We start from the raw sequence: 27,694 nt of genomic DNA, 5'->3' as shown, positions 1-27,694 counted from the left end.
CCAAAGTTATACTCCCTGGAGAACAAGAATATCAAGGTGCTCCCTGTAGCAGTCTTCTAGCACCTTGAAACATATAACTAAGTTTTAAACCATTATTTTAGAGCTAAGCCAACAACCACATGACTAGTCTATTATGGAACTTCAGCTATATCTTGCAAACAAGCCTTTCACAGTCAGCGTGGTATTCCATACTGGCAGTACTGAGCTGAGGAGAGGGAAACAAATGTAGCTTAAAATACCTTTCCTTCTTAAGTTCTAGGGATCTAGTAGCATTATGTCACCTTGGTGCTTCTTTTAGTATACTACCTATGATGGCATTTGTGGCCATCATCTCGAAAATGGCTATACTGAAATGTAATCTATCCATCTCTTTTCTTCTTGGACAAACTTTAGACATGACCGTACATGACAGATCAGGACCACTGTAGCAGTGGAGCCTCCAGCATGCCTGCTCTGCAGAATGCCTGCTGCACTAGGTCTCTGTGGGCTCTTAGGATAGACATTAGGCTTTTCTGCCCCACCTACCCTGTTTTCTATTGCTGTGTGATTAGCACAAGGTAATAAGCCATAGAAAAAAATTAATAAGCCTAATTCAGACATGCTCAACACAGTCATAGCACTCCTTTGTAAAATTTATTTAATGCTTTTTAGATATGCTCAAGCAACACTGGTGGAAAAAAAAAAAATTGTAACTCAAAGCATTTGTCTGGGATAACACTCAGTTCAATGAAATTCTCTATCATGTTACATAATCTTCATTTACAAATAAAACAAAAATGTTTGTGGAAGTGCATGAACAGTAAGAAGCCTGTGACTGTGACGTTTGATCTCTTCAGCCACAGGGTGGAAACAGCATGTCTGTTCATCTACACAGCTACATCCAGAAAGCTATATGATGCAACTGCAGTCTAACCTCACATTTTTTCAAACAGGAGTATCACTGTAACACTAAACCAAAACAAAATTTGGGACAAAAAAATTAAGCTGTCATCAGACGTCATATTTCTTAGAGTGTTGACTAATCAACTTCAGTATCAGTACCAAAATACTGAGTTAGTTATTACACCTTTCCCTGTGTTGTTACATACTACACAAAATCTTTAAAAAAAAAAAAAAAAAAAAAAAAACTAAAAAATTTGAAGCTTTACTGCAAAAGTAATTAATGCAACATAATGGTGTTTTTAAGTGCTAAAGAGATATGAAGCATTGCCTCTTCATAATGTGCTAAAGAGCAACAGCTGTACTTCATTTTAACTTGACGTGCTTCAGATCTCATATTCTTACAGGTATTTAATGATCCAAACATGATGGTCCTATAGAATAGTTATGTATATGAAGGCTCAACTTCATATGTAATCTTTTAAAAAGATGCTTCAGTAGAAACCTTGCTTTGGTTCTAAAAATCAGTAATCTCTTCAACAGTGGAAATGCTTTGGAGGGGTTGGAGACTATTGACCATGGATCTTGAGCACGGTTGATAATCAAATAATGTTATTCCTTCTTGACAGACTCTTTGCTTCTTCTTCCTTCCCAGTAGAGCCAGTACAGGGAGAACATGTAGAGTGCGAGACAAACCATCAAATCATAGTGGTAAAGTGTTGCAGCAAACACAAGAAAGAAGAAGAAACAAAAGATTTTGCAACCAATCTGTTTTAAACCTGGAGACTCACTAGACAGCATCTGTTCTTCACTCTTCTGGTCAGGCATATCTGCAGGATGAGAAATGTTCTGTTTTTCATTCTGAGATTCATCAAGCCAATTTAGCGTTTTTCCTTCAGTTATTAAATGGTGAGAATCAGAGCCTCTCCCAGCAACTTCTTTGGTAGCCTTACTAATTGAAATTTCTGGCCTCAATGACTTCTCTTGGTTGAACTCTGCTTGATGGAAACATTGACCTATACTGCTTCCTCTTTCTTCTCTAGCAACCGTTGTGTCTGAAGTGGAAGGTACTTCTTTTCTTTCAGCTTCAGGAAAGAGGCTTTCATTAATATGTTTCATTTCATTTGGCAGACTTAAATCATATCCTGACTCTGCAACAACCTTTTCAATGACTTTGAATTCAGAGTGAATATATGGATGGTCCATGTCTGCTGCAGAAGATGCCAGTGGAGGGCTTTTGTTGTGGTAACTGGGTATAGTGTTTGTACCAGAAGTTGATGTTTTTGTTTGAGCTTTGACATGCAAATAGGAAGGTGTTCCAAGGTAGCTCTCTTCGCTATAGAGCTCTGCCAATTCCTCACTGTAGCGATGCCTCTGGGCACCCTGGGAATATTTAGATACTTCTTCTGAATGTAAACCCTGCCTCACGCCTTCCTTCTTTTCTGCAGAAGAAGCCTTCACATCTCCTTCTGCAGGCGGAATATCTCCAGTGTCTGGTTTTGCTTTGGCACGTTTTTCCCTGCTACTGCACACAGACATCGTTTCTCCTTGCAGTGTTTCATGTACGCGTGCATTATAAATATCTAAAACTGATTCCTTTTCAAATTCGGTGTCATATAATACACCCACTGTGTTGAGTTGACAAAGAGCATAATGTGAACCATCATTTCTCCCTTCATGTGTATCAAACGCTGTTTCCTTTTCCTCTGTGGGCCTGTCACTTAGTGCAATCTCTTGAGGTAGCTTAGCAATTACTGCTTTTTCACTGGCAGACATTTTTTCTGGAGCACTTTCTGATGTTGTTTTAATTATATAAGCCATACCTGCCTCTCCTTTCCCTGTAATACTGTGCTCAGAGACAGGAGACTTCTCACAACTCTCTGCCTCTTGGCAGGTAAATAGCTCTCTTGTACAAGAGCTCTGAGCTCTTGCATCACCCCCTGCTGCCCACCGCACCCCACTATCTGCTCGCTTCCATGCCTGTCCAGTGGTGTTTTCTTCACTTTCCATCCCTACCAGTCCTCCTTTATTTTCATTCTCTGTCTTTCCTCTGTCTTTTAACCTTGTGAATCCTCTGTGTTCCTGAGCATCTTCAGCTCTGCTTTCATCCTCTGGCAAGTAAGCCCCAGGTCCTGTTTGTGCAGGCCTGGCTCTGTGCTTGTTGCCTTCATCTGGCAGGAACGATGTGCTGAAGGCATGTTTTCTGTGAGACTTGAAAGGCCTGGGTGCTTCTTCCTCTCCGATTAGTGCTAAGTCTGCTATTTCGATGACTCTTTTCTCCTTCTCTGTATCAGTGCTATATTTTTTTTCCGACAATTCACAAACTCCTTTTTTGTGTGTATATTGGCTTTTTGTGGAATCTGTTGAGACATCAGTGTATGCAAAAGTGTCGATATGTAAATCTCCTTTTAAATGTGCCTGAACTTTGCTTTCAATCATCTTGATTTTTCCTTCATTTTTGTCAGCAGCTGATGACAATGAATCCAGAGTTTGGTGAGATGTTTTTGGCACTTGGTACTCTGGAGCTGGATTAGCATTGCCATCCAGCATTCCTGTTATACATTCTTTTAATTGCAAGGATTCATCATGCACTGAAGAAATGGCTGCTGGTCTCATTTCACAGGCCTCTTTCGAGGTATCATCCTCACTGATGAATAACCTCTCCATCATCTTACTTCCTGAGGCATTATCTGCTTCACCTCTTGTAATATCTGTGTGGCTCTCTCCTTGTTGGCTTGAGACAGTAGCCGCAATATTGATAGCCTCATTCTGCTTTGTTCCAGGAAAGTATTTTACCGATGAAAGGGTTTCACTGATAGCAGTAGAATCCCAAGACTGTTTGCTGCTGTTTGCTGAGCCAGAAGAGACTTCCTTTCCTGATGGGTGACTATTATATCCTCCTATGGAATACTTAGCATTACCTTTTAATTCTTCTCCTATCACTTGTGAAGTATTTTCAGATAAGGAACTGATAGGCACTGGGTGCCTCAGCAAGTCACTGCTTCTTTCTACACAGGTTAGATTTTTCTCCAATCTTACAGTTTCACTTGGAAAATTAACTGGTTCTGTTGTGTCTAAATTCCTTTCATCTCTGGAAGAGGTACCTTTAGCTCCTGTGAAGTGCTGATTTAGCTGAAACAATAGAATAAAAAAGAATGATCAAAAAAGGCTTTACAAAAAATGTGCCAAATGAATGAGGCAGGATTTTGTTATGGAAAGTTTTGTTTTCGGTAACAAAGCTTTTATGGAAACGTGTTCCGAACCATTTACAAAATTTGCATTGTATGTATTTTTTAACATAGGTAATGAGCTTTATGGTGGCGTTGAAAGGAGCGGGAAATAAAATAGAATTCAGAACCCTCTCTCTTTATTCATGAGTTCAGTAAGCTGCTAGTGCATTTTATACAAATTAAATCTGAAGAGAATATTCCCTTAAAGGGAGGCTAATTCATTCTCTGCACATTCAGTTCTAGGTTTGGAGAGAGAGAGGCATTGGGGAGGGGGAGGATTGGCACTTAAATGAGGGCAGTGATACAGTACATCAAAGCCTGGTAATGTACAGTATTGTCCAGTAAAACAAAGACACATTTCACACTGACAAATACTGTAAGGATTATCTTTGCTTCATTTCTCTCAGGGACCATTTTACAGGCTTCAAACCAGACTGATTTTAGACAATCTAGTAAGACATGAGTTGGAAATGAGATTAGTGAAGTAAAAGGCCAGAAACTAATCACTCTCCCTCCTAGCTCCCATATATCATATTGTATTATTCAGCTATGGCTGCTTGTCATTGCACTCTCTTTTCACTTTAGCATAGTCACACTGATAGCACTAGCTGATCAATTAGAGGCTAGCTACTTGGGCACCCCTTTATGCATTTGCACTTGCTGTAGATACCCCCGTCACAGTTTCTCTTATTAATATGTTTTCTGCAAAGCCTCTGCAAACTATTAATAGTAAAACGTCACTCAAAGAAAAGTGAGGGAGCTAATGTCTCTGCAAATTCTGTTTTAATGACCCTCTGCCAACCAGTGCTCAAGTGTATTTGAGTTCTTCGGTGATGCCAACTGTCAGGATTTAACAGTGAGATGCCTGTGTTTTTTTCCCCTCCTCATAACTGACATTTGCATGATCTCAATAATTATATGCAAATCTTACGATTTCCCCTTCTTCTCACATAAGGCTCATGTTACTTGTCAACTGCACAGCTGTCTTGTGAGCCAATGCCTGTGCGTTTCAAAGATTTGGTTGTATTTCCATCTATTATAAGCCTTCATTGTTTAATTCATTAAAGAGCGCATAGTGCAAATTAACATCTAAATTATAGCTCCCCCTTCATTTATTGTACAGACAATCCTGGCAATTGATAAACAAACGGTTATATTTGATCCTGCTTTTTGTAACAGAGTGGACTGAGAACAACAAGGGATTTTGAGGTCCTCCTTTTTTATGTTTCATCATAAAAAAAGAGAGAGACGGGTTGACTTTCAGGCAGTGAAATATCCCACAATAGGCAACAATTTTGAACTTTTTTTGGAGACAAGGCAAGAAAAAAATATATTCAAATAAGATGAATTTATTCTCTCTCTATCAATAAGGAAAAAAAAAGGTTCCCACCTTACTCTCCCGTCTGATTCAGCATTCACATTTTCACAGGTGATAGCTGTTATAATCTATGATTACGAATCTATGCGCCCAAATGATTGTGAGCTGAGAACAGACACTGGGAATAATAAATTGCTGTATGTGTCTCATTTATTGCCATTTTTTCTTTCATACTGAAAAACGTAAGCCAAACCACACACATGCACACACACAAATCCAAATAGATTGAATGTTCACTCACTGTAAAATTTATTATAACAAATTTAGTACCAAATACTGATATAGAAAGATGTGCTATGTAAATATGTGTATGTATTTTGTTCATGCAGCGTATTACATAGTTAGTTTATCTTTGAAAACAACTAAAAGCAAACAGTACCATAAATAAGAGAATTATACTGAATATAAAGCATTTCTACAAGAATGTATTTATCCTAGAGACTAGGATGAGAGATCTTTGAAATATTAGTCTTCTAATTCCTTCAAACCGTCACTTAGAGCCTCTGGTAAAGAGGTAAAAGGGAGAAGTCATTAATTTAAGACCAGAAAAAGTTGATGCACTATGCTGAAATCAAAGCACCTTCTATTGTCGAATCAGTTAGAAATTCAATGAAAGTACAGACCAAGGCTTTACATTTGTAAATTAGTACATCAGTCAGCTCTGTTAAAAGGGGGCATTTCACCAGCTTTGAAGCGTAAATGGATTCATATCATTTAATACTGTAGATATAATTGTATAACACTTACCAGCAACTCTAATTCTTTTTCATCATCTTCGTGATCACCCTGGTTGTATTCTGCATTATTATCTTTTATATTTTCATTAGCTGGTGCACTCTCTTTGTCTTCTGCTTGTGAACAAACAATCTCTGGGATATTTGCATCTGAAGAGTTAACAAAAACATGCTTGAATAATTTCCATGGGATTATTTGTTACACTTCTTTAATTAACATGAGCACTAAGAAAGAACTAATTAAACCAGGTGTATTACCTGAAGTCCTTGAATTATTCCATATGTCACGATCAGATGTTTCCGATATTTCTTCTTTGCTGTTAAACAAAAAGAAAAATTCTGTGTTATTCTGCAGAAAAATTGTTGTTCTAATTGCTTATAAACTCAGTTAGAAAGACAGCTGGTTAATTACACCAAATTTTGAATGCTGTTTGAAAGTCCGAAGATAACAGCCGTATCAAAAGTAGTTTCTTTGAATAACCTGATATTAAGTTTTCAACAAAGAAAAACTTGGCCAAGAAAATGAAAATGTGTTGACCTTCAAATTACATTACAAAGCTGATAGGTTTTCTCAGGCCTTTTCTAAGAAAGCAGCACAAAGGTGATTAGATGGGTCATTGACAGGCAAGAGTAACTTTGGGGTCAGACAACAGTCTGCAAGGATACATGCTCACAGGAGACTGGAACTCTCACTTGCTTATATTTTTCAAATAACTGTATACAGAGATTGCTGGAAAAAGACGTATTTATAACCTGAAACAAATCAAAGGATTATCTCTGCGTGCATACAGTATAGATTTCTGTGGATGGCCGACAGGAATGAATTCTGCTTCACTGCCGACAATGCATTTTTTACCATTGCTTTTGCTGTCATGAAAACAAAGGCCAGGTCCAACACAACAAACACCTACAGACAGATGCTGAGCGCCTGCTGTTCTCATCAGTACCGATGCAAAATGATAGCAGTTGGAACTGTCTGTCATAGGGATGCAACCTTTAGTAAAAAGAGGAAAAAATATAAAAAGGATGGCAATTACGTAAAATGTGAATTATGATGTCATTCCTAATGCTTTCTCTATGAGATGGATTTTTTTTTTTCCTGTAGGTTTTTAATTTATGCATTTTTTCAGCCATCCATCCACCTGTATTACTGAAAGTTGTTTCTAATTTTCCAATATTAATCTTTTCCCCTTCTATATTGTCCTAGGGTTTGGCTGGTTTTGTTTGTTTGTTTGTTCGTTTTCCATTCAAATTGATATAACATTAACTCTACTGCTTAAAATGCTTAATTCAGAAGGAGGATGCTAAATTTATACTTCATGAAAAGGTACTAGACACTGACTGGCACCAACTTCTAAAAATCCAGCCTTTCCAGTGATTGACAGACAAAAGCAGACAGAAGATCCTTCCAGTGTAGCATCTGATCTCTGACTCTGGCCACCATCAGATAAATCAGGGGTAAACGTAAAGTTCTTGTAGGAAAAGATATGGGATAATTTGAATCACCCTACTAAATTTTTTCTTGGGCTTTTGTTAGACATTTGTCCTCAAGGAATCAGATTTAACACTCTTTCAGTAGTTCTTTTTTTTCCCCATTAATTGCAATAATGCTGAATATTCTTGTTATCCATATGAATGTCACGTCACTTTTGAGTTCTGCTACATGTATAGCCTCCACACATTTCTCCCTCTCCTACTCACACCGAGTTGTACGTTACTCTGCCAACAGCTGCTGCAATCAGAATAATCTGCATTTCATCCTGAAAAGGCTGGCAGTGAAAGGCCTACTTTATCTTCAGATCTGTACATTTTTTAAGGTAAAACGTCACCGATCATTACTGATTCATCATTATATTTGTATTGTAACTGCTACATACTAGTTTTAATGTTACATGAAGAACCCTGTTTTGTTCAATCCCTTTGCAACTTCTTCAGCTACCTGCATCCATAAACCTAGATATATGGAGTAACTTGGGACTTAACCATGAGACAGATGCATACAAAAGTTTAGTTGCTAATGGGATATCTGCAAAAGCCTTAAGTTTGGAACCAAAACTCTGTATAACACATGAGCTGAGTTAGTCATCGAAAATAATGATCTCAAAACCATGTGGGCTGAGCAGAGGATCTCCTACTTTTATCCAGTGGGGGAAAAATATCTCAAAGCCTTTACATGAATGTAACTGGCTACCTGCAGCATTCAGCTACACGGATATAACTCTCAAGAAGCAGAGGTGGCATCTTTTGCTGCTAGACAGGTTCCTCACCTGCTCCTTCAAGAAACGGAGTATTACCCACTCTAGTCCTTCAAGAAGCACTCGCAGATGAAGAGATGCTTGTATCTGAAGTAACAGTGTACTATCAGTGGAGCTTGCATACAAAATGCAGCGCCACACTCAACTTCAGTCACAGCCCCAGGAGATTAAAAAATTCACTGCAAACACACTCTATCAGAGTGTGAAAGTGAAACTATCAGAGTGACTGAGTAACTGCTGCTCTTGAAGTTGAATGTACTAGCCTGACTCTTTAGCTTATTCTTCATTTCGAGGAGAAAAAAAAAAAGAACTGGATTCTGTCCCCAGTCCCGTGTGCTTCTTATCCAGTGACTATTTTTGTTTTTAACAAACCTCTCTTTGGTGTGAATTACAGACACTATTGAGTAAGACTATTAAGAAGGATAACCTCTTTCTGAATGTAGATAGCTGTTCTGAGGTGGATGCCAGAATGTGTCTTAGCTTCTTAGCCTTAGTTTCCTAAGCACCTGTGCTCAGGCAGTTGTTGTGTACATCGCCCCTGTCATCACTGATGAGAGACTAATGGTTCTGAAGAGAGATTCGCTTTCTCTGTTTGGGACATCGCCAGTGAGATGGAGAGAAATACCCTTTGAAGGAGCTTCTCTGCCTCTGGAGAAACCGACCATAAAATAAATCTACAGTGACTGCCCTAGGCTGAGACCAAAAGTTTTAGATAACCAATGTGAGCTGAACTGAATCCCACAACGAGACTCCAAATCCAAACTGGAAAGTATCTAACGAGTTTTAGCAGCTGGGACCGTACCACATTATGTGTGACCTGAGCAACTCAGTTTTACTCGATTGTTTGTCTTAACCCTTGTTCCAGTATCATCTAAAGCCCTGGACCACAGGTTTCTTTTCACAGCTGTAACAGATAATAAATATCAATGGTAATATAACCCCACATCATGAATTTACAGCAAAAGAAAATAGTGCACCACTTCAGGGTTTCTAACATGACTTCTTCCTTGTTGCACTGAATTTTATAGAGATTGTTGGCTCATAGCCTATAATTTGTTCACCTCTGTCCTGCAAATGCATGGCTGCAGGGAAATTCAGTGCAATTGTTTTCCTTATTTTACTTCTACATCAAAAATATCTGTCCTCATATAATTATTCTAGTGGGAAATCTGAAGTTAACCTAAATTGAGGATATTAATACTGCAGTCTTTAAGGATCACAGTACACATAAAACAATAGTAATTTAACAGCGCTATTTTAATCCAAGAAATGTCATGAAGGTGCTGAGTCCATAGGTTGATATAACTAAAGAACAATCTCAAATGTCTGTGTTCACCTTAAAGAGTGAAATATCTCCAAAAACCTTATAAATATTGGCCATTTCAATAAACAGTGATAAATAGGAACAAATCTCTACTATTAAAACATTTAATCAGTTTTTAACACTGCTTTTTAAGAGTGTATTTTCTTCTTTGCTCTTCATGGAAGCTGTTTGTCTAGTTAGCTAAGTAAGTTGTTAGCATAATTCAGCTTTTGTGTTCTAAATTAATTAACTCACTGTAGTTTTCAAGGATCTGAATACACCTACATTGTGTATTGAGAGGCACAAAATATGTGTTCAGTTTTAAAATGTTTATTTTAATTTTTAAGTGAAACTGGATATTCTGACAAAAAATGCAAGTTAGAAAAATTCCTGAGAGTTTCTACCAGCTTCAAAAAATGCTTTTGCTCGTACGATTCACTCTTGGTGGAACTAACATTCATTTGGACCAAATGATAAAAAGAAGTAGGAATGCAGATTTGGGTATAATTTTGCCTTTAGAGAGAGCACAAAGGCGAAGCTCAGGCACCAGTCAGTAGGACCGAGGGGACCAGAGAGTAGATGGACATTATGGAAAAGATTTCAACGGTCTCAAAGTTATGTAAAATTTGTGTCCCAGAGAAGAATGTAAATTTGAATCCAAAGATGATCACCTAAAGATGTAAAGAGTATAGAATAGATGAGTGATGTAATAATGATAAGAATAAAAAGATTTAAAAAAAAGGTACTGTTTTGACTTTAGAAGGTATTGGGATACAGTAAGATATGGCAAAGATTCGGAATTAAACTTTTTTAGTTAAATAGGATTTTTAGAGGTTTGATCAAGATTGCAGATGAGTTATGTATAATTCCACAGTCAAAAGACTTCTCTGAAGCTTTTCTAGCTCAGAGCTGGCAGTGGGACAGAGTTTCATTTTGAAGAACACAGTGAGCAAGGTATAACTTATGGGAAAATAGACTTAGAAAATGGTATTATTTTATTCAGTCTGGGAGTAGAACTTCTTTAGATATGCTCCAGTTAAAACAATCATATAAACTCCAACCCAAAATAGTGACAGACCCAGGAGAGGAAATAACACATAGCTGAAATTCTTTTCTATTTGAATCCATCATTTTGGTCCAGATACATTTGTAACAGCATCAGAATAGAAGGAAAAAGATTTAGGAAGAAGAGAAGTAGTGTCTGGCAACTTTGGACCCAAGTGTCTTCAAAAAATCTTCACCGTAGGCAAAACTTAAATAAGAAAATAAATGCAGATAAACAGAAAATGACATAAAAAGTGCCAGACTCACCTGATAATGTCTGTCTTTGTTAAGATTACTGTATTTCCCTTGTCTAAAAATCAGTTATCTGATCTATCTGGACTTCATTAAAGCATTTGTTATGTGGCCACATGGGAAATTTATTAATTAAACTGGAGAGGAGGGAGATCAGAGCAGGAGCACAGAGGTGGGAGAGGGGCTCAGTGCCAAGCGGGGCCTCACAAGACTGGCTGTGCCGAGCTGGCAGACGACACACTGGAATTCAAGAGGACTGGCCGTGTGATCACTCAGTCATTTTATTACAGACCACAGCACAAAAAGTCAAAGTTAAATTAAATCTGTGGCAGATAGGAAGTTGGGAGACATCACCATCACAGAGGATTGAGAGAAATCTAAGGCCTGGAGGATCAGAATAATAGATAAGGGATGCACTTCAAAATTATGAAGTGCCAAGTTATACATTTAGGGATTCAAAAGAGTTTCTTCTGCAAAATGAGGGTTCAGAATCTGGAAGGAACAGTTGAATAAGGAAAATCTGAGTTTGCTTTTGTTGGACATTTCCAAGCCATCATTGAGAACCGGCTGTTGTAACAAGAGAAGCAAGATTCTCTGGTAATATGTCGGAGAGGATATGCCAGTAACTTACAAGGCACTGGTAAGAACTCCTTACCAGCTCAAGAACTTCAGGAAATATTATTTCAGACTGAAACAGGTGCAGAAGAGGACTACAAGAAGATGAGCAGGTGAAAATCATAACCAAGGAGACAAACAGTGCATTTCTATTTTCAGTTTAGCAAAACAGAGTTGGAGAAAAGAAATAGATGTCCTCTTTTAATAAGTAATAAGAGGGTAGGAAAGATATTAACCAGCAAAACTCTATTAATATATTAATAAAAAGAGAGCCCTGTGGAAACTTAAAAGAATTTTTATTAGCATTAGAAAAGTACATCCTATGCCATTTCTTTCAGTTAGAGTAACAGACAGACTAAACTGAGAAGGTCACGGCATAGAAACATACTTTTGGGACTGGTCTCATACAACACATTTCCCTAGGGATAAAACTTCACGATCCCCTACGCCCAGTCCAGCCCTATTTCATATGCAGTTGTATGCACTGAGAGTTACACTTTCAGAAATGCTCACTTCACCATAGCAGGTACTTGCTTGAAATTGTTTGGACCTATAGCGAGGAGCTACTTATCTTTTGTAATAGGTGGAGTAGTTATAACTTGTCATGGTTTGAATTCACGCAAATATTTTGCAGAAGTTGAATCTGCATGTTTATATAACCCACCACACAGTTCACATTGTTCTGTATTGTATGCATTTATGCTATTTCTGAACACTGACATTGCAAGATATTTATTTTATTATATTAAATGCACCTGTAAAATGCATTACATTAATGCCACTTGAACCATTTTATCCTATTTCTTATTTAAAAGAAAATGTCATAGTATTTAGTCTGAAATTTTAAAAGTGTGGTGGTGTAAAGACATGTTAAGTCTATGCTTAAACAAATATTTATTTAAAAACATACATAAAAGAGAAAAATAAACCAATATAATTTTGTTTAAAAATCAAGATTAGACCGTCACTGAATCTTTCCTGCTTCTAGTCTTTAATTCAAGGTGGATTCAAAATCAAAATGATTCTCTTCTTGGGGTGAAGCTAAAATAAGAGGCTAATAAGATCTAAGTGTTAACTAAACAATGATGGTTTTATTTTCAGGTCTAATTCCTAGATGTAAGAGACTAATGTGGTGTCAAAGTTTGATACCATGGATGCTTTTGGATCTGGTGCTGTAAATAGCCAGACTTTCTGAAGGATGATGCCACTGTGATGCAAACAACATATGAGATGCTTGAAAAGAGGTAATGAAACATGACGATAATGTTTTAGGGAGAAGCAGAACCGCAAAAAGCATATTTGTGCAGGAAAGGGTCTGGGTTTGAGAAGTCAAACAAAAATCCCTCAGAATTGTAACCCCGCAGAGCTGGAGAGAAAAGTAAAGATTGGACTGGGGTGAGCACTCTTGTGTTGGTTTGATTATGCTGTGCATCAATAACAGCAAAAGGACTAATAATAATAATAATAATAATAAGCTAAGGAAAAAGGAATTTGGGAAAGAAGTAGAAAAATAAAAATAAAACTTTAGCATTTTAATAAGTGTATGACATAATAGAAGATTGCTTTGTTGGTTTAGGTTTTGTTGTTGTTGTTGTTTCTCACTGATACCAGCCCAGTGCACAGTTAGTACTCTGGAAGATTACATGTAAAATATTGCACTGCTGATGTTAAAATACCTGTGGGATGGGGGAGTAAATACTAATAACACCAAAAAATGCAGAGGAAAAAAAGTCGGCATTGTACACAACAATAACAACAAAAACCTTAAGCTTGATCCTTGTCTCATTATTGCGGTAAAACTACCACTAGTGTTATATATCCTAGCCATCTGCTGAGATCTCAGCAAAAATCATGTCCTGGCCTGTGTTTGTACAGCTCCTGAAAGGTATTAAGGATTCACCAAGAATCACAGCATGTGGATCTCTGTAGTGCTTTTCTAGTGATGAGTTCTCCATAATTAGTTCTATCTTCATCACTGAATATATGAACTGAACATTTAATGAGTAAAGATAATCTCATTGCTTGTCTCAATAAGACTAAGTATAAAACGCACTATAGGGAGAAATCTCTTCCTTGTTTAAATGGAAGCCTGTGTTATCAATTGGTGAAATAACAGCTTTATAATGAAAACTTCCAGATTTCTTATGACATACGGCTCCAGTACCCAATATATATTAGTCCCAAGCCCAAGCGCTGCCTGAGAATCCACACTGTAGCTCAAGAAGGGGATATATAACCTTGGCTTGAAGCTACCTTTCTTCTTCCTACTGCCTTGCTTCAGTGTGCCTCAGCACAAGCTGGGACTTTCACTTAGCATGATAGGGAGGCTGAGGATTATCAGCCCATGCCCAATCCTACACTGTTGTAAGAAGCAGAGAATTTCTAACCAGGGAGCTGTATCTGGGAGGGCCTCCAAACAGCCTCTCATACAGCAGTGCTTCCCCTGCAATTTCGGGGTGCTTGAAAGTCAAGAGGCCACAAAATACCTCCAGCAGAGGAGCATGCAGGTGGATTCCTTTATGGGCAACCACCCACAAGCTGTAGAGAGGCATCATGAGGCGCTTAGTCCTTGCAGGAGGGAGCCAGGGTGCTGGGTGGCCGGGTCTAGCCTGCAACTCCAGTGCTGTTTGCAGCTTGCACCTGCCCGGGCCCTGAGCTCCCTGAGGCTAAACAGAAAGAGCCTTTGGAAAGCTAAGGAGAGAAATCGCTGCTGTTGCAGGAACTGGTGCTTATTTCTGACTTGTTTACCTGCACATTTTGTCTAAACGAAGGCAGAATATTATTTTTATGAACAGTATGCTCTCATTTGGAATTGACACTAATGAATGCAAGGCCCTTTCCCCCTCTTGTTTGTACCATCAAATTAATTAGCTCTATTGTGACATCAGTATTTTTCTCAAGCAGTTCAAGGCTTCAGCGTTTTCCTTTCTTTTTCTAAAGGGCATCTTCAGTGCCCTTTATCTACCAAAAGAATCATGCCTCACTTGGATTTTTCACAACTAATGCTGTTTATTATAAAAACTGATTGTGATGTGAAGATTGTTATACTGTGTGGCAAATTGCCCAAACAATTACTGTAAATGCATAAGCCATAAACTGTACTGCCAAGGACACTGGTAGGTTAGCTTCTATAAAAGAAACAATTAGAGTCTGAGGTGAAAATAATAGAGATGAGATGACAGTTATTGAAAAGGCAGAACATCCAGTTTAATGTTGTAAATATAGGTTTGTGGATTACAGTGATGGTTTTAAAGTGTTCGTGTCTTATTGAATGGAATAGAATATTACATACTTAAGAATGGGACCGTAATTATTATTCCTTTTTAATTGTGATGTCTGATGCATTTGTGAGCAGTTGTTGAGAACATCCTCACATTATACTGATCCTAGTTCTAAATTATCATTCTGCTCCAAGGGTTTTCTTCTTCTTCTTTTTTTTTTTTTTTATTTTTTTATTTTTTTATTTTACTTTTGTAGCATTTTGTTGTTCAGGGTCTGTTCTGAACAAAGTATTTTCTCTTGAGGAACTTGGAGTGCTTAGAGGGTTACAGCAATAATTATTTCAGTTTCAGCCTACACACTTCACTGCTTTAAATCATCATTATAAGTTTCATCCCTCAGCAACTCCTGCTGAGACATTCTTAAACTCCTAAAAACCATTAGATAAGAATAGCTTATCCTTATAACAATTTGTATATGAAATCATTGATAATAATTTGCTAGAAATTAAGGGAATATATTTTGCAGAGGAATCATTTAAATACACAGTAAGTTTTTGTGCTTACTAAAGAATTTCAGTCATTTGAACAAGATTTGTTTCATATGAAGAAAAAGTATATGCACTGTACAAGAGGATGCATTGCCATAGAATTTGGTAGATGGAAAAATAGATATATTTTAAAAATATGAGAAAAGAAATGTTACTACATGAGAAAATTAAAGTCATCAGCTCTTCTAAGAGAGGGCATAGGGATAATATTCAAATATTGAATCCTGTGGTGTTGGCTCTTGCCAACTTGACACAGAATTATGATTGACCACAGTGACAGAGGTCCTGGGCATGCAAAATCAGAGTTGCAAAGAGACCGTCCATGATTTGCAAGGACAGGAGAAAGTGAGCAGCAGAACAAAGACACCAGCCAGAAAGAAAGGCCATCAATGTCAACGCTGCAGCGAATGTGATCTCTGAAGTACCAAATCCATTAGTAGGGAGAGAAAAAAACAACAGTTAAAGTGGCTCTGAAAGAAAGTTGCAAGGGAACTAAGTGCTCAGTTGTACCACCTTTCAGGGAAATGTTCTAAGTCATTTTCAGGCTTTTACATATTGTTAAGAGGAGCTGATCTTAATGCTTGCACTTGAAGTAGGAGCATTGCAGCCCTGTTGGAATCCATTTGAGGGAGTCTGAAGCTCAGGTAGTACTGTTTCTTAGTTCTGGTTTGCAATTTGAACTAACACACATCCAAATTTCTACCTGCAGGACGATTCTATTTGAAAATATGGCTAATTCCTACCTCAGTAGTTTTGGCTTCAGATGATCCCTCTTTGTGTGTTAATGTGCCTGAACCACAGCACTGCTATTGTATATCAGTTCATTGTGCATGTCATGTGTGGTAGTGCGACTGACTTCTATTTCTGGTTAGTTTTTTAAGGAGATATTTTAAGAGCAGGAAAACAACAGAAAAAAAAATAAGTAAACTGGAAAACAGTAGTTTCAACTGTTTTGGTTAGGTTCTAAACCAATTGAGATCACAAGGGAAAAGATTCAGAAATTAAAAGAAAAACTGGAAAAAAAAAAAAGCAAACAAACATCAATAATAATAATAATAATAATAATAATAATAATAATAATAATAATAACCAGACATAACTGAATGACTGTGTGAACATTAAGTAGAAAATACAGATTATTTTTTAATATTATGCCATTACAAGAGGTCCTACTAGAATGAGGCTATATGTAAAATCAGAACCCTTATTACAAATCTAGGCCACATTGATTTTCTTATGTGACCTTCAACTACTAACAGTCTTAGAGAAGGCTCAATCTAGTTCTTAGTAAATAGGTGTCACCAAACAAACAGGACTGACACTAATTAGCTCCCTTGTTGATAGTCAGGACACAGAGGGTAGAGGCATGGAGACAGAGTGACCCGCTCATCATTAAGTGGTAGGTGAGGATATTTGCACAATGGCATGACTATGGTTTGCAAAGCAGTTACCATTTTGAAACTATGCTGTTAACAGAAGTCTGTTATCAGTTTAGCAGCCCTCATAAGCAGTTTGCACAAAAATAGAGCCAAAAAGAATCTCAATTTAAATATATGAAATTTAAGAAAGATTAAAATATTAATTAGTGTTATTTTCCTACCTAGTGGAAATACCTCTTAGTTTTGGTCATCTCGTCTAAGGAAAGGGTTTGAAACCAGAAAAGAACAAAAAGTGTGCCTGGGAAAGGACAATAATAGAGTGCCAGTAGGTTCTAAACAAGGAGAAACTGGTAAAGAGTTTTGGAAAGTGAGAAAAGATGTTGTGAATAAATGGTATACAGTATGATGATTAATAGTATCTAGGGGGACAATTGATCAAGAGAGCAGCTGTGAGGGAATCTGAATATTTTTATTTTTTTTTTTTTTTAACGAAAATTCCCAATAGGATTCAGACAATGTTTGCAATAAACCTATTTTTATTAAGATTATTGGATTGGTGCTATCCTGGGGATTATATTTTCCAATTACTAATATTTTCATTTTTCAGTCTTAGTTTATGATTGAAGCAGGGACATAGGTGGCACAGAACAAAATGCATTGGCCTGGTTTGGGATGAGAATAATCATAGCCTCAAAGCAAACAGAGTCCCAAGAAATTAGTCTTTATTTTCTAGCTCATTAAAAAAGACCTTGAGTTTTAATAGCAAAACATTCGTACTTTTTTTAAAAGTACAATTGAGTGTCTGTCCATTTGAAGATTTTAGTGCCTGTATGTCTGAAATGAGAGTGAAACTCCAATTTGGTGCCAGATTCTAACCATTAACATAGCCAAGTCTATCCTCAAATCTCATTACTATAGGTATGAAGAATACAGAAAAACCCACGCACGAGTCTCAAAATTAAGCCACAGTAACTACAAACAGGAAGACTGCAACTTTAGTCAGAACCTCTTACAACTCTGTCACAATTGTGGTACCTTATTATGATATCTACATTTAAAATAATAATAATAAAAAAAAAAAACCTAAAAAATCAGTGGTGACTAGTTGCAGAGCTGTTTTGTACACAGATGGGTCAAAAAACTAATATAGTACCTCAACAGATTGGGCTTGATACTTCAGCAAGAAAGTTCTCTAAGGAGAGATTCCCTTGGGTACAGCTAGAAGATCTATCAACAGTTCCGGTGTGAATTAGCAGCGCAGCACCTTGCTACTGGGGTGACTATCTCCAGGGCCAAAAAGAGAAAAAATATGACTTAGGAGTCAAGTATGCTAAGGTCTAAGCTTAGGCTGAAGTTTGTGTGGAAGGGCCATTGTCAAATATTAAAATGATGTTGTAGAAAGGTTTTGGAGGTGGAGAACCTCTGTTCTTGCTTCTTTTTCTCCCACTGCTTTAAAAGATGTAAGGAGAGAAAAGCAAGTACCATCAACAAGTCTTACATTTCTGCCAAGCTGCATCTATTTAGGATAGCTCACAGGGGAAAAAGACCTTAAGTTCAGTGGAAAAAAAAAGAGCAGTCCTTTCCCAGCAAGTCAGGGGACAGTCATTTCCTAGAGGCTGACTGCAGTATGCTGAGGCACGTACACAGGAAGATGACAGATGCCTCAGAGATAGATGGCAGTCAGGTGAGGCTAAAGCACAGACTGCCACCCTTGGAGTGAACAGAATGGGTGACTACAGAAATTCTTAGTCAGCCACTTTTGAGAGAGTTCTCCTATGCTCTATGACTTGGAAAGCACTTCTAAGCTCAGTGAATACCCCAACAAGCTTAAATATCCAGGTGTTATCACAATAAGAGACTTGTGTAACATTTTTTCCTGTGTGTTTTCTTACTGTCACAGAGGAAGAAAGTCACAGCGTGATGCACATCAAGCACGTGTTGAATGTAATCCAGTGGATATTAGTACAGACTTATTGGAGTCACTGGGAAGAGACAAAAACTGACAAATTCTGCAGCCCTCTATAATATGAAATCATCAAGGCTTGAACATCTTACACCACTAACAGCCATAAACTTGACTGTGGGAACAACCATTACAAAATCACTTGGTACACCTAAGTGCAAAGTATGCAAGAACTGCTAGCTTTACCTAGTCCATGTGGACTCCTTACAGAAGCACTGCGTTCAGTTGCATAGTTCAGTGCTCTTCAGTACTCTTTAGGACTGTTATTAGTAACCAGCAGTAATAAATCTTTTGGGTTTACTGTCAAGAGTATCAGCTGGCTCCACAGATCAGGAGGAGAGTGGAAAGACAGTCAGAAAACCAAGCCCCCCATTATGCCTTGGCATATCAACTAAATATTTTTGTGTGTGTCACTGAAGGCCTAGGGATCAAATAGCTATTTCTAACATGCTCCCTCAGTGTTAAAAGGTCTTGGCTCTTCCTTTGCCCTGAGGCAGGGACTCATTTAACTTGCAAAATACTTGTTTGGGCCATGTTTTTTCTATCTTTTGTGACTGAAAAAATAATCAATTCATAATCCATATAAAAATATGATAGGTAATTGATTAGATATTTGGAGTCCAGTTGTAGCTGAATCAATTTCTTCAATTTTAGAGCTGGATTGTGGCTTAAAGTTCATAATCACAACAAACAGCTCAGATGACACTTAGTGAATGCATTGATTAAATATGACTCTAGTGCTCTCAGTTAATGTCTCACTGACTTTAAACATATTTCCAGGACTAACATTAACCAAGACAAGGTGAATGTGATTGAATATGTATTTTTTCCAGTTGAACATTTATGACCTGCAATACCTGGACAGTGGACAAAAGACAGAGCACTAAAATGTTCCTTACCAGCCAGGGCCAGTTCACAAAATAGATAACTAACCAAACCAAACAAAAGAATAATTGAACAATGGAATACAGGATTTCCTTTAGCAATGTATTTCTATTTGTCCACAGGTATGCCACAGGTATGACTTGCAGATGTCTCTGACAGTGTTCAAAACCTTATGCTGTTGTCTTAGATATGTATCTGTAGAGTCTTCAAGATAGTTCATAATTCAAATATTAATTGTGTCTGGATTTCAAAATACTGTGATTAGACAGATACAAGAGAAGACAAATAACTGTGTGTATTTACTTCCTGACCTAGTAGGATTGTTCCCTGTAGAATATTTTTCCATTGGTTTATCTTAGCTTATTTTAAATGACTTTGGAGAGAAAAGCTGTTGCAGTTTCCTCAAAATATAAGTTTACAGAAGTATTTCCTAACATTCAGCCTCAGCTCCACAGCTTGCTTTTATCCCTCTTGTTTGAGTAATATATTTTAGATCATCTCAAATAATTGTCCTATCTCCCCAGTAATCATTCTCCTGAAGTACCTTGAGAATTCTCACTTTTGTGCCTGTGCTGTCTGCTTCTACAGCTGTAAAGGACTAGCACTGACCAGGAGGCAGGAGAAGGGCTAGGAATGCTAGATTAGATTCAGCAGCGGAGGAGTTCTGCTTTTAGCTGGCTCCCTGTGAATGGATAGCTTGTCTAGCAGCTGCTCTCCTGGTAAAAACAGAGATTGCAGTCACTTCCTAATAATAGAAATAAACTTTAGTCAAATCCCATATCTGTATGCTGATCAAGGTGTAACTTGTGACTTGAGATGCCAGAAACAACCTTGAAATTAAATAGTAGTACATAAAGAATACGCATGTTTTAACACCTCTCTTCTTTCCTCTTTCTGATTATGATGTGAAATAATCAAAAGAACAAGGATTAAAAGGGAACATAATTTAAATGCCATATTTTAAATGGATCAGCTGGGAATAATACAGTTGTTCCTCATAGCAAAATATATGCTAAGTTAGTTCCAAATGTCTTCCTTAGAAGTCCTAGATTGTTAACAGTTTGTGGAAAAGGCCAAGAGGAGGTGATGCAGATCTGCATTGATCAGGACAACCTAGACACAGCCTTGACATCTACCTACGGAAGACTGACTGAGCACAGAGCAAGGCTTGCCAGGCTGTATCACAGAGTCACTGAGGGCTGTCATGGACCTCTGGGTCCATCTGACACAACCCCTGCTGCAGCAGGGGCACCCAGAGCAGGGTGCCCAGGCCCACATCCAAATGGCTTTTGAAAATCTCCAAGGAGACTCCACAAACTCTGAGCAATCTGTGCCAATGCACTGCCACCTGCAAAGCACAGGAGTGCTTCCTGGTGTTCAGAGGGAACATCTTGTACTTCAGTTTGTGCCCATTGCCTCTTATTCTTTCACTGAACATCACCAAAATGAACCAGGTTCCATTCTCTTTGCACACTCCTTTCAGGTACTTATACACACTGAGGATATCTGTGCCTCTTCTTCTTCAGGATAAATCATCCTTTCCCAGCTTCTCCTAGCATTCCCAGCCTTTCCTCACAGAAAAGATTTTCCAGTCTCTTTACCATGTTCATGGATCTCTGTTGGACTCTTTCCAGTGTGTCCATGTCTCTCTTGTATTGAGGAGCTCAGAACTGGACACAGCGCTCCATGTGTGGCCTCAGCAGCGGTAAGCAAAGGGATGGATCACCTCCTTTGATCTGCTGGCAAAACTTTGCTTAATACAGCCCAGGATATAGTTGTTTATTTTTATTTATTTATTTATTTATTTTGGTGGTAAAAGAGCATTAATGACTCATGTATCTGCATCTTCCTTCACAATATAATTCCTTTACCTTCCATCAGAAAGCAGATGAGACTGACACTAAAGACAGGAGATTACACTTACCAGAAGAAATTCTCTCACTGACAATTACATTAACGCTATTCAGTATTTGTACTCCTGAAATTGGCTTTGATGGACTACAGACCAGGGGGTTTTAATCTCTTCCTTCCTATCATGCTTTGTACACAGAACAGCTCTTGTACAAAACTTCACCTAATTTTGTGTTCTGTTTTAAAGAGTCATTACACAATTGATGTAATACCATTCAGGTAGAGGTACAATCCAGCAATTATAGTGCTACACGTGTGAGCTCAAAGAACTAAAAGGGGCTAACAGTTATGAGAAACAAACTAGCTTTCCCTCGCTTCTCAGAGAACAGGAGTCTGACTATACTTTTTAACCTTATCAGCCATTTTCCTGGTGCTGTACTTCCTGCTGCTCTCTTGACAGATGGCAAATCAGGACCAGGCACAGAAATAGGGCTCAGCGTCACCAGTGACAGGGAAACAGTTTGCAGGTCGTTATCACTGCGCCATACACGTGCACCATGATTTACAGGGGTTTGCCTCATGCAACACATAGCCAGTCCTGGTCTAATCAGACCAATGGAGGAGGCTGTGTTCCACAACATAAATCTTGTGGTCTGAACCTGAGAACCAGAAGAAATATGTTGTTCAAAATCATCATGAATGTCGCAAAACCAAGAGAATCAAACAAAAAGAGGAAACAGTAGAGTTGATACAATTCAGTCACATTATTCCAAATGATCAGATGTGGTTTATATGATAGAAATTAGAATTGTATTCTGACAGAAGCTCTCTCTTTTTTTTCCAGTAGAAGCTTTCAAATCTTTGGGAGTCAGTTATTATTTTTTTCCCCTAAGAACATATCTGTGAGTATTTATAATTTAAGTGCATTCCTTTAATTAGACTAAAAGATAAAGTAATTCATTCAAATATTATTTTTCCAAACCTTTTGTGCCTGTGAATCTTTTCACGATTTATGAAAAACGATAAAAGCTGTTAAAATTTACGTTGAAGAGAATTTTAGCTTGGAAAAATACAGTGAGAAGCAAATATTTAATGAAAGTTTGAGAGAAGACTATTTTTTCATGTCTAGACATAGAAACAAAAGCAAATGAAACATGGAATGAATAGGCATGTGGTTTTGATCATCTGAATCTAAGTACCTTTCAGCATTAATTACTGCATGCAGAATTAGTTCTGCCTTTTGCTATCAATTCTTTTTCAGGTGCGAATTTTGAGTGTTGAGCACAATTTTATTTTCTTTTTAAATAATTAGGTCAGATGCCATCTCATTGCCCTTATTCACACGCAGCTTTGTCCTGGCTCATGTTCTTAAGGGGAAACTGGCACAGTTTGATTGTGTTTCCTCAGTAACTTCCTCTATAACTCTATATTATTCCATTCACTTAAATAACACAAATAATCCCTACTAATGACATTTAATGAGCCACACAGCTATGCCCTAGAGTGTATCAGACTATCTGCATGAAAAGAAAAAAAAAAGCATCATTCTTGAACAGTCCTAATTTTGTAACTGAAGAGGTAAATTGCTCATTTTAAGAGAAAGTATAAATATCACAGAGACGAGGTTTAAAGAAAATAAATCAATGATAATAGGTTTCTAAAACTGAGCAAGGGTCCTAAATAGATGCTGCTTTTAAATATCCTTGTATTTAGGTTGCTATAAAGAAATCATCAATTTAGATGCCCACTTTGTGGACAGGGACAGCAATATTCCTTACCTGTGTTTTCATTGTGTGATCCATAGATAAAATTATTACTTCTATGAATATCAGCTTGTTTTGCTGCAGCTCCTCACACGACCTAGTTATGGTCCAGCACCCCAATTTACTAAACGTTCTGTATGCATGCATTAGAGCATATATACACTATGCAGAGTTTATAATTTGAGCGTAGAACAAGGGGTGAGAGAGAGACAGGATGGTGGAGGAAAGCAGGGAAACAGCACTGTTCAACATGATATGAAATACTCACAGCACATCAGCAGCTTCACTTTGCCAATTTTGGGGGGTTTGTTTTTCTTGAGCTTTTTTATAGACATCAAAGCAAAGGAGTTTTAATGAGGGTCTGAAGGAGAATAATGAGGTACTTTTGCAGATGTCTGCAGGGTGTTCCTCCTCACTCAAAGGGGCAACACGTACAAAGACACTTTGAAAAACAAGTGAGCAATGGAGGTTGGCATCTTAGTTCTTTTGAAACGAAAGTCCCTGATGCTGACCTCATTTACACTGGTGAAATCTGTAACTCCTGTGAAGTCAATGAAGTCCCTGTAGCATAAAATTGGTCCTGGATTACAATCTGCCAGAACTGTCTTTCAGAAGCCATGGAGACCACTGAAACCTTATTTCAGAAATACTTTTGGCTCATTTTTTAATTTATTGTAGGGTATATTTACACGCTTCTGCCATTAAAAGGTCTTGAAAGTGTGTGTTAGTAAGCATATGCAAAAATGTGTAATAGAACTTGATGTAAACACGAATTTGACTACTTTGATTTTTCTATCACAAATTGTCATGTGTGTGCATGTGTATACATGAACAAATATGCATGTGCATAAATATATATGTACTCTTGTGCACACAGCACACACACACATGCATATATATGTATGTTCCTCTGCATTCTAATGTAGAGGAAGAGAACTTCACATCTCTGGTAGGGAGCAAGTTAATTAATTTTATGCTAAGAAACAGATATGTTATCTTCTTTCCTATATTTTGCATATCTCCATGCCTAAGTTACCTGTGATGTATTCATTATATACATGCAAAAGAGCAGTTTCCAAATGAAATATTTCTACAACCTACACTAACACCAAACATGTCACCTTAGAGTTTTAAGGGAATTAAACAGTTTGTCACCGCTTGACCTCATCTGCCCAGATGTATCTAAATGATCAGGTTGGACCTGAACACAGGTGGAAGCCTGGGACCCCTTGGATGAAGACTCAGCCATCCATGTCCATCTCCTCCATGTGAGCTACCTGAACTCAGGCTGAAATCACACTGCCTGCATATGCCTGTGTTATCTGATATCAAGGCCCTTCTACAGAATACCTCAGGCTATCTTATTTACCCGGAGTGCATCATGTGACACTTCTTGAAGGACAGATACGACGTACAGAACCAGGCACAAATGTCAGGGTTTGGCCACATGGTACGTAAATGTGTCACTCCCTCTTCTCTCACGTACAAGGATATTCCCTGGGGAAGCATCAGCGGGGTGGCCCCAGTGAGGGCCTAGGGAACATTTCTTGGGATAGTTCTGTGGTCTGGCTATGAACTGGGTCTTGGGTTATCACAGGGAACTGGCCCTACACTGGGATGGTGATGCAGGCACTAAGTCGCACTGCACACATGCTATCACAGGACTCACACTCAATCAGAGCCACCAGAGGCTCTCAGCACAGCAAGCTTGGCCTTAAGAAGGAAAAAGGGCAGGAAGGCTCGGCTGGGGGAAGCCCTGGAGGCTCCTCACTTCTCAAACCTCAAACACTGCCGTGGTTTTATTCCCCCCTCTCCACAAGTTCAGTTCAGTGGAAGAGCACAGGCAGTTAAAATCTGGGAAATCAAACAGCACTGTCTTGGCAAGATTACTGGAGCTAAATATTCAATGTAAATTCAGTTCTGGGAGCTACGTATTACAGAGGACACTGCAAGTAAGAAACAGATCTGGTTCTGCAGAACACCTACAGATTTGTAGGAAATACACTGATCAAAAACCTAAGAATCAGGTTTTCATGATCAACATTACTTACAGAGAAGAAAGAAAAGGTGTTAAAAACAGAGTAAGAATCTAAAAGTTTTTGTTCCTGAGCTTATCTCTTTACACGAGATCAAGTTATATGTTAAGTACTGCCACTTTTCAGTTAGGAGAATACTACATTTAACTAATGTTCATATACTTTTTAATATGTCATCAGCTCTGCCTTATGAATCTTTATTCATATCACCATTTGTGAAATAAAAACATCAAGCACTGAAAGGAAGACAGATTTGATCCTTCAAGTTACCACTTACAGAACAGCCCAGGCAATTATAGAAAAGTTAGTACCCACTACTCTAATTGCAGTAGGACCCTTCCTTGAGTTACCAGCTTCCTGAAATACTATTGCCATTCTTTTACTGGTTGGATGTTGAGAATGAAATATGAAAAAAAAAACAAAAAACAACTGAGAAAATCCAAAATCACTTTTTTTTTTTCTTCTGTTAAACACTTGTAGATTTACCAAGAGACTGAATGAGTTTTAACAGCACAGCTATCTCAATCTAGAGCAAATTGGGCTTACCAGCTCACTGATGTCAGCTCAGTTTATATGATACAAAGATCAAAATCAGTGCTCTGCACATAATTTGTAGTCCTTCACTTTGCTTTCCAAATGAGTGGCATGCTTGTCATGCATTAAAATTCTGATGTTTGTTCCCAACCAAACTGTCTACAGAAAAATAATACCTGATAAATTCAAAAATTTTACTAAAAAAAATTCTTAGCCTCATTTACCGTTTTTAAAATGCAGCACAGAATTTTAAATCCCTCAAGCACAATTAGAAAGTTAGAATTAGTCAACTCTATTTTAAGTTACCAACGGAGAAGACATAACCTCACCTGCTCAGTGCCGTCTTTAAGCAGCCTTTAAGATGTCTATCAGCACCTTCTCTGTGTGGTTTATTATCCAACTTGGGCACAGTTTCTTTCTTGTGACAAATCAGAGTGTAGTTTTTGTCATCGTTGTTTGCCCAGAAGGTACCGATCGATGTTTCATATCGTATACAGAATTCCACTCTGGCTCCATCTCTCTGATAAGGAGGCACCAAAGAAATCTTAAAGCAGAACTGGTCAGTTTCACTGCCACAAGAATTAGGCATGAACTCTGCTAGGATATCATAATAACTGACCCAGTTATCCAGTGTCATTCGAACATACACCGCCTTTTCAAAAGATACGTTGAGGACTCGTATAATGCCGTTCATACAGGTAATCCCAGGCAGGAACACAATTGACTCCAACAGCACTTTCTGTTCTCGCACTTTTTGCAAAACTTCTTCTTGGGAAGTAGGTAATGTAAACAGCTGAGTTAAAAAGAATTCCTCTTGAGGGAAAGCTTCGTCTTCTAAGTCATTGTTTTGTGCTATATTTGGAATTTCCCAGGTATCAAACTCTTTAACGGACACAAGATCAAACCCAAATGCATCAGCAAATGAAACTTTTCTTGCAATGCTGGTGGGGGCATCTGCCTCCTCTTCCTCTGAAGAAGCAGAATTCTTCCTTCGGGGAAGTGGAGAGAAACGGTGTTTAATGTCAGGTTTAACATCTTCATCTTCAGAAAAGTAATCGTTTACAGTAGGGACTTCTAATAAGTTAGCCTTGCTAACCCGACTAGGTCTTTCGAAAGACTCCATTAGGCTCTCTGATATAAACTGAAAGAGGACTGTACAACTAGTAGCAGCTGATATTTGAGACACTGATCTAAAACAAGGATTAATGTTACAGTTGACATTGCAAAAGGGGCTTAGACCTATTAATAGATGCTGTGGTGTGTCAGCTATGTTGGCTTGTTTTTAATATGATAGTATTTGATGTTATAATTTCAATTATACATTTCTTTAATACTGCATTCCCTATTTTGTGTGGCTCTGTGTGCTATGATGAAAGATAATATTTAAAATAAAGCTAAACAAATGGTACTACCTTTAGATGAACAACTTATGTTTCACAACAAATTCATCACATTCCACAAATGAAGAGCTATTAATCTTTGATTAGAATGTATCAGGTCAGTCATTACTATATTTTAAATTACTTCCATATTTATTTTCAAGGACATTTTTTGCAGTGTTTTAAGATACAAAAGTACAATGCCACATTCTCCCATGGCATTATACCATGCTAAGCCAGTGAGCCAGATCCTAGAACTGTGCCAGCTTTTTCTAGCTAAGGATCAGCAATCACAACTTAAATGGACAATAAATGCAGTAAAGCACTGAAGTAAGCACCCTAGACATGAATTTGTAATTCACCATTGTAAATAGGACTGAATTAATCACTAATTATAATACAAAATTATCTAGTGCTTGACTGCGTTGAGCATCATCCAACCAAG

The 27,694-nt window shown here is 37.8% G+C and overlaps 1 protein-coding gene across 1 annotated transcript; it reads right to left on the bottom strand.

The window, feature by feature from the left end:
• Window positions 1–614: 614 nt before the first annotated feature.
• Window positions 615–27,018, bottom strand: PPP1R3A (protein phosphatase 1 regulatory subunit 3A). Its single transcript, XM_015853848.3, has 4 exons — window positions 26,200–27,018; window positions 6,480–6,538; window positions 6,235–6,371; window positions 615–4,011 (listed from the first exon to the last, which is right to left on the bottom strand). The coding sequence occupies exons 1-4, from the start codon at window positions 26,991–26,993 to the stop codon at window positions 1,492–1,494; spliced, it is 3,510 nt and encodes a 1,169-aa protein (XP_015709334.2). The 5' UTR covers window positions 26,994–27,018; the 3' UTR covers window positions 615–1,491.
• Window positions 27,019–27,694: the final 676 nt, after the last annotated feature.

Source organism: Coturnix japonica, chromosome 1 (genome assembly GCF_054131305.1).
Source record: "Coturnix japonica strain WE chromosome 1, WE-NBRP24, whole genome shotgun sequence".
Lineage (NCBI taxonomy): Eukaryota > Metazoa > Chordata > Aves > Galliformes > Phasianidae > Coturnix > Coturnix japonica.
Note: the sequence above shows the minus strand (reverse complement) of the source record. Positions and strands in the feature narration are given on the sequence as shown.

Bases quoted from the DNA above. Each gene is read 5' to 3' on its own strand.
- PPP1R3A (XM_015853848.3), bottom strand. From the start codon at position 26,993: ATGGAGTCTTTCGAAAGACCTAGTCGGGTTAGCAAGGCTAACTTATTA. The intron at 6,539-26,199 runs GTGAGGTTATGT...TTTGTTTAACAG, and splicing joins TTAAAGACGGCACTGAGCAG to CAAAGAAGAAATATCGGAAA. The intron at 6,372-6,479 runs GTAATACACCTG...TTAACTCTTCAG, and splicing joins GAATAATTCAAGGACTTCAG to ATGCAAATATCCCAGAGATT.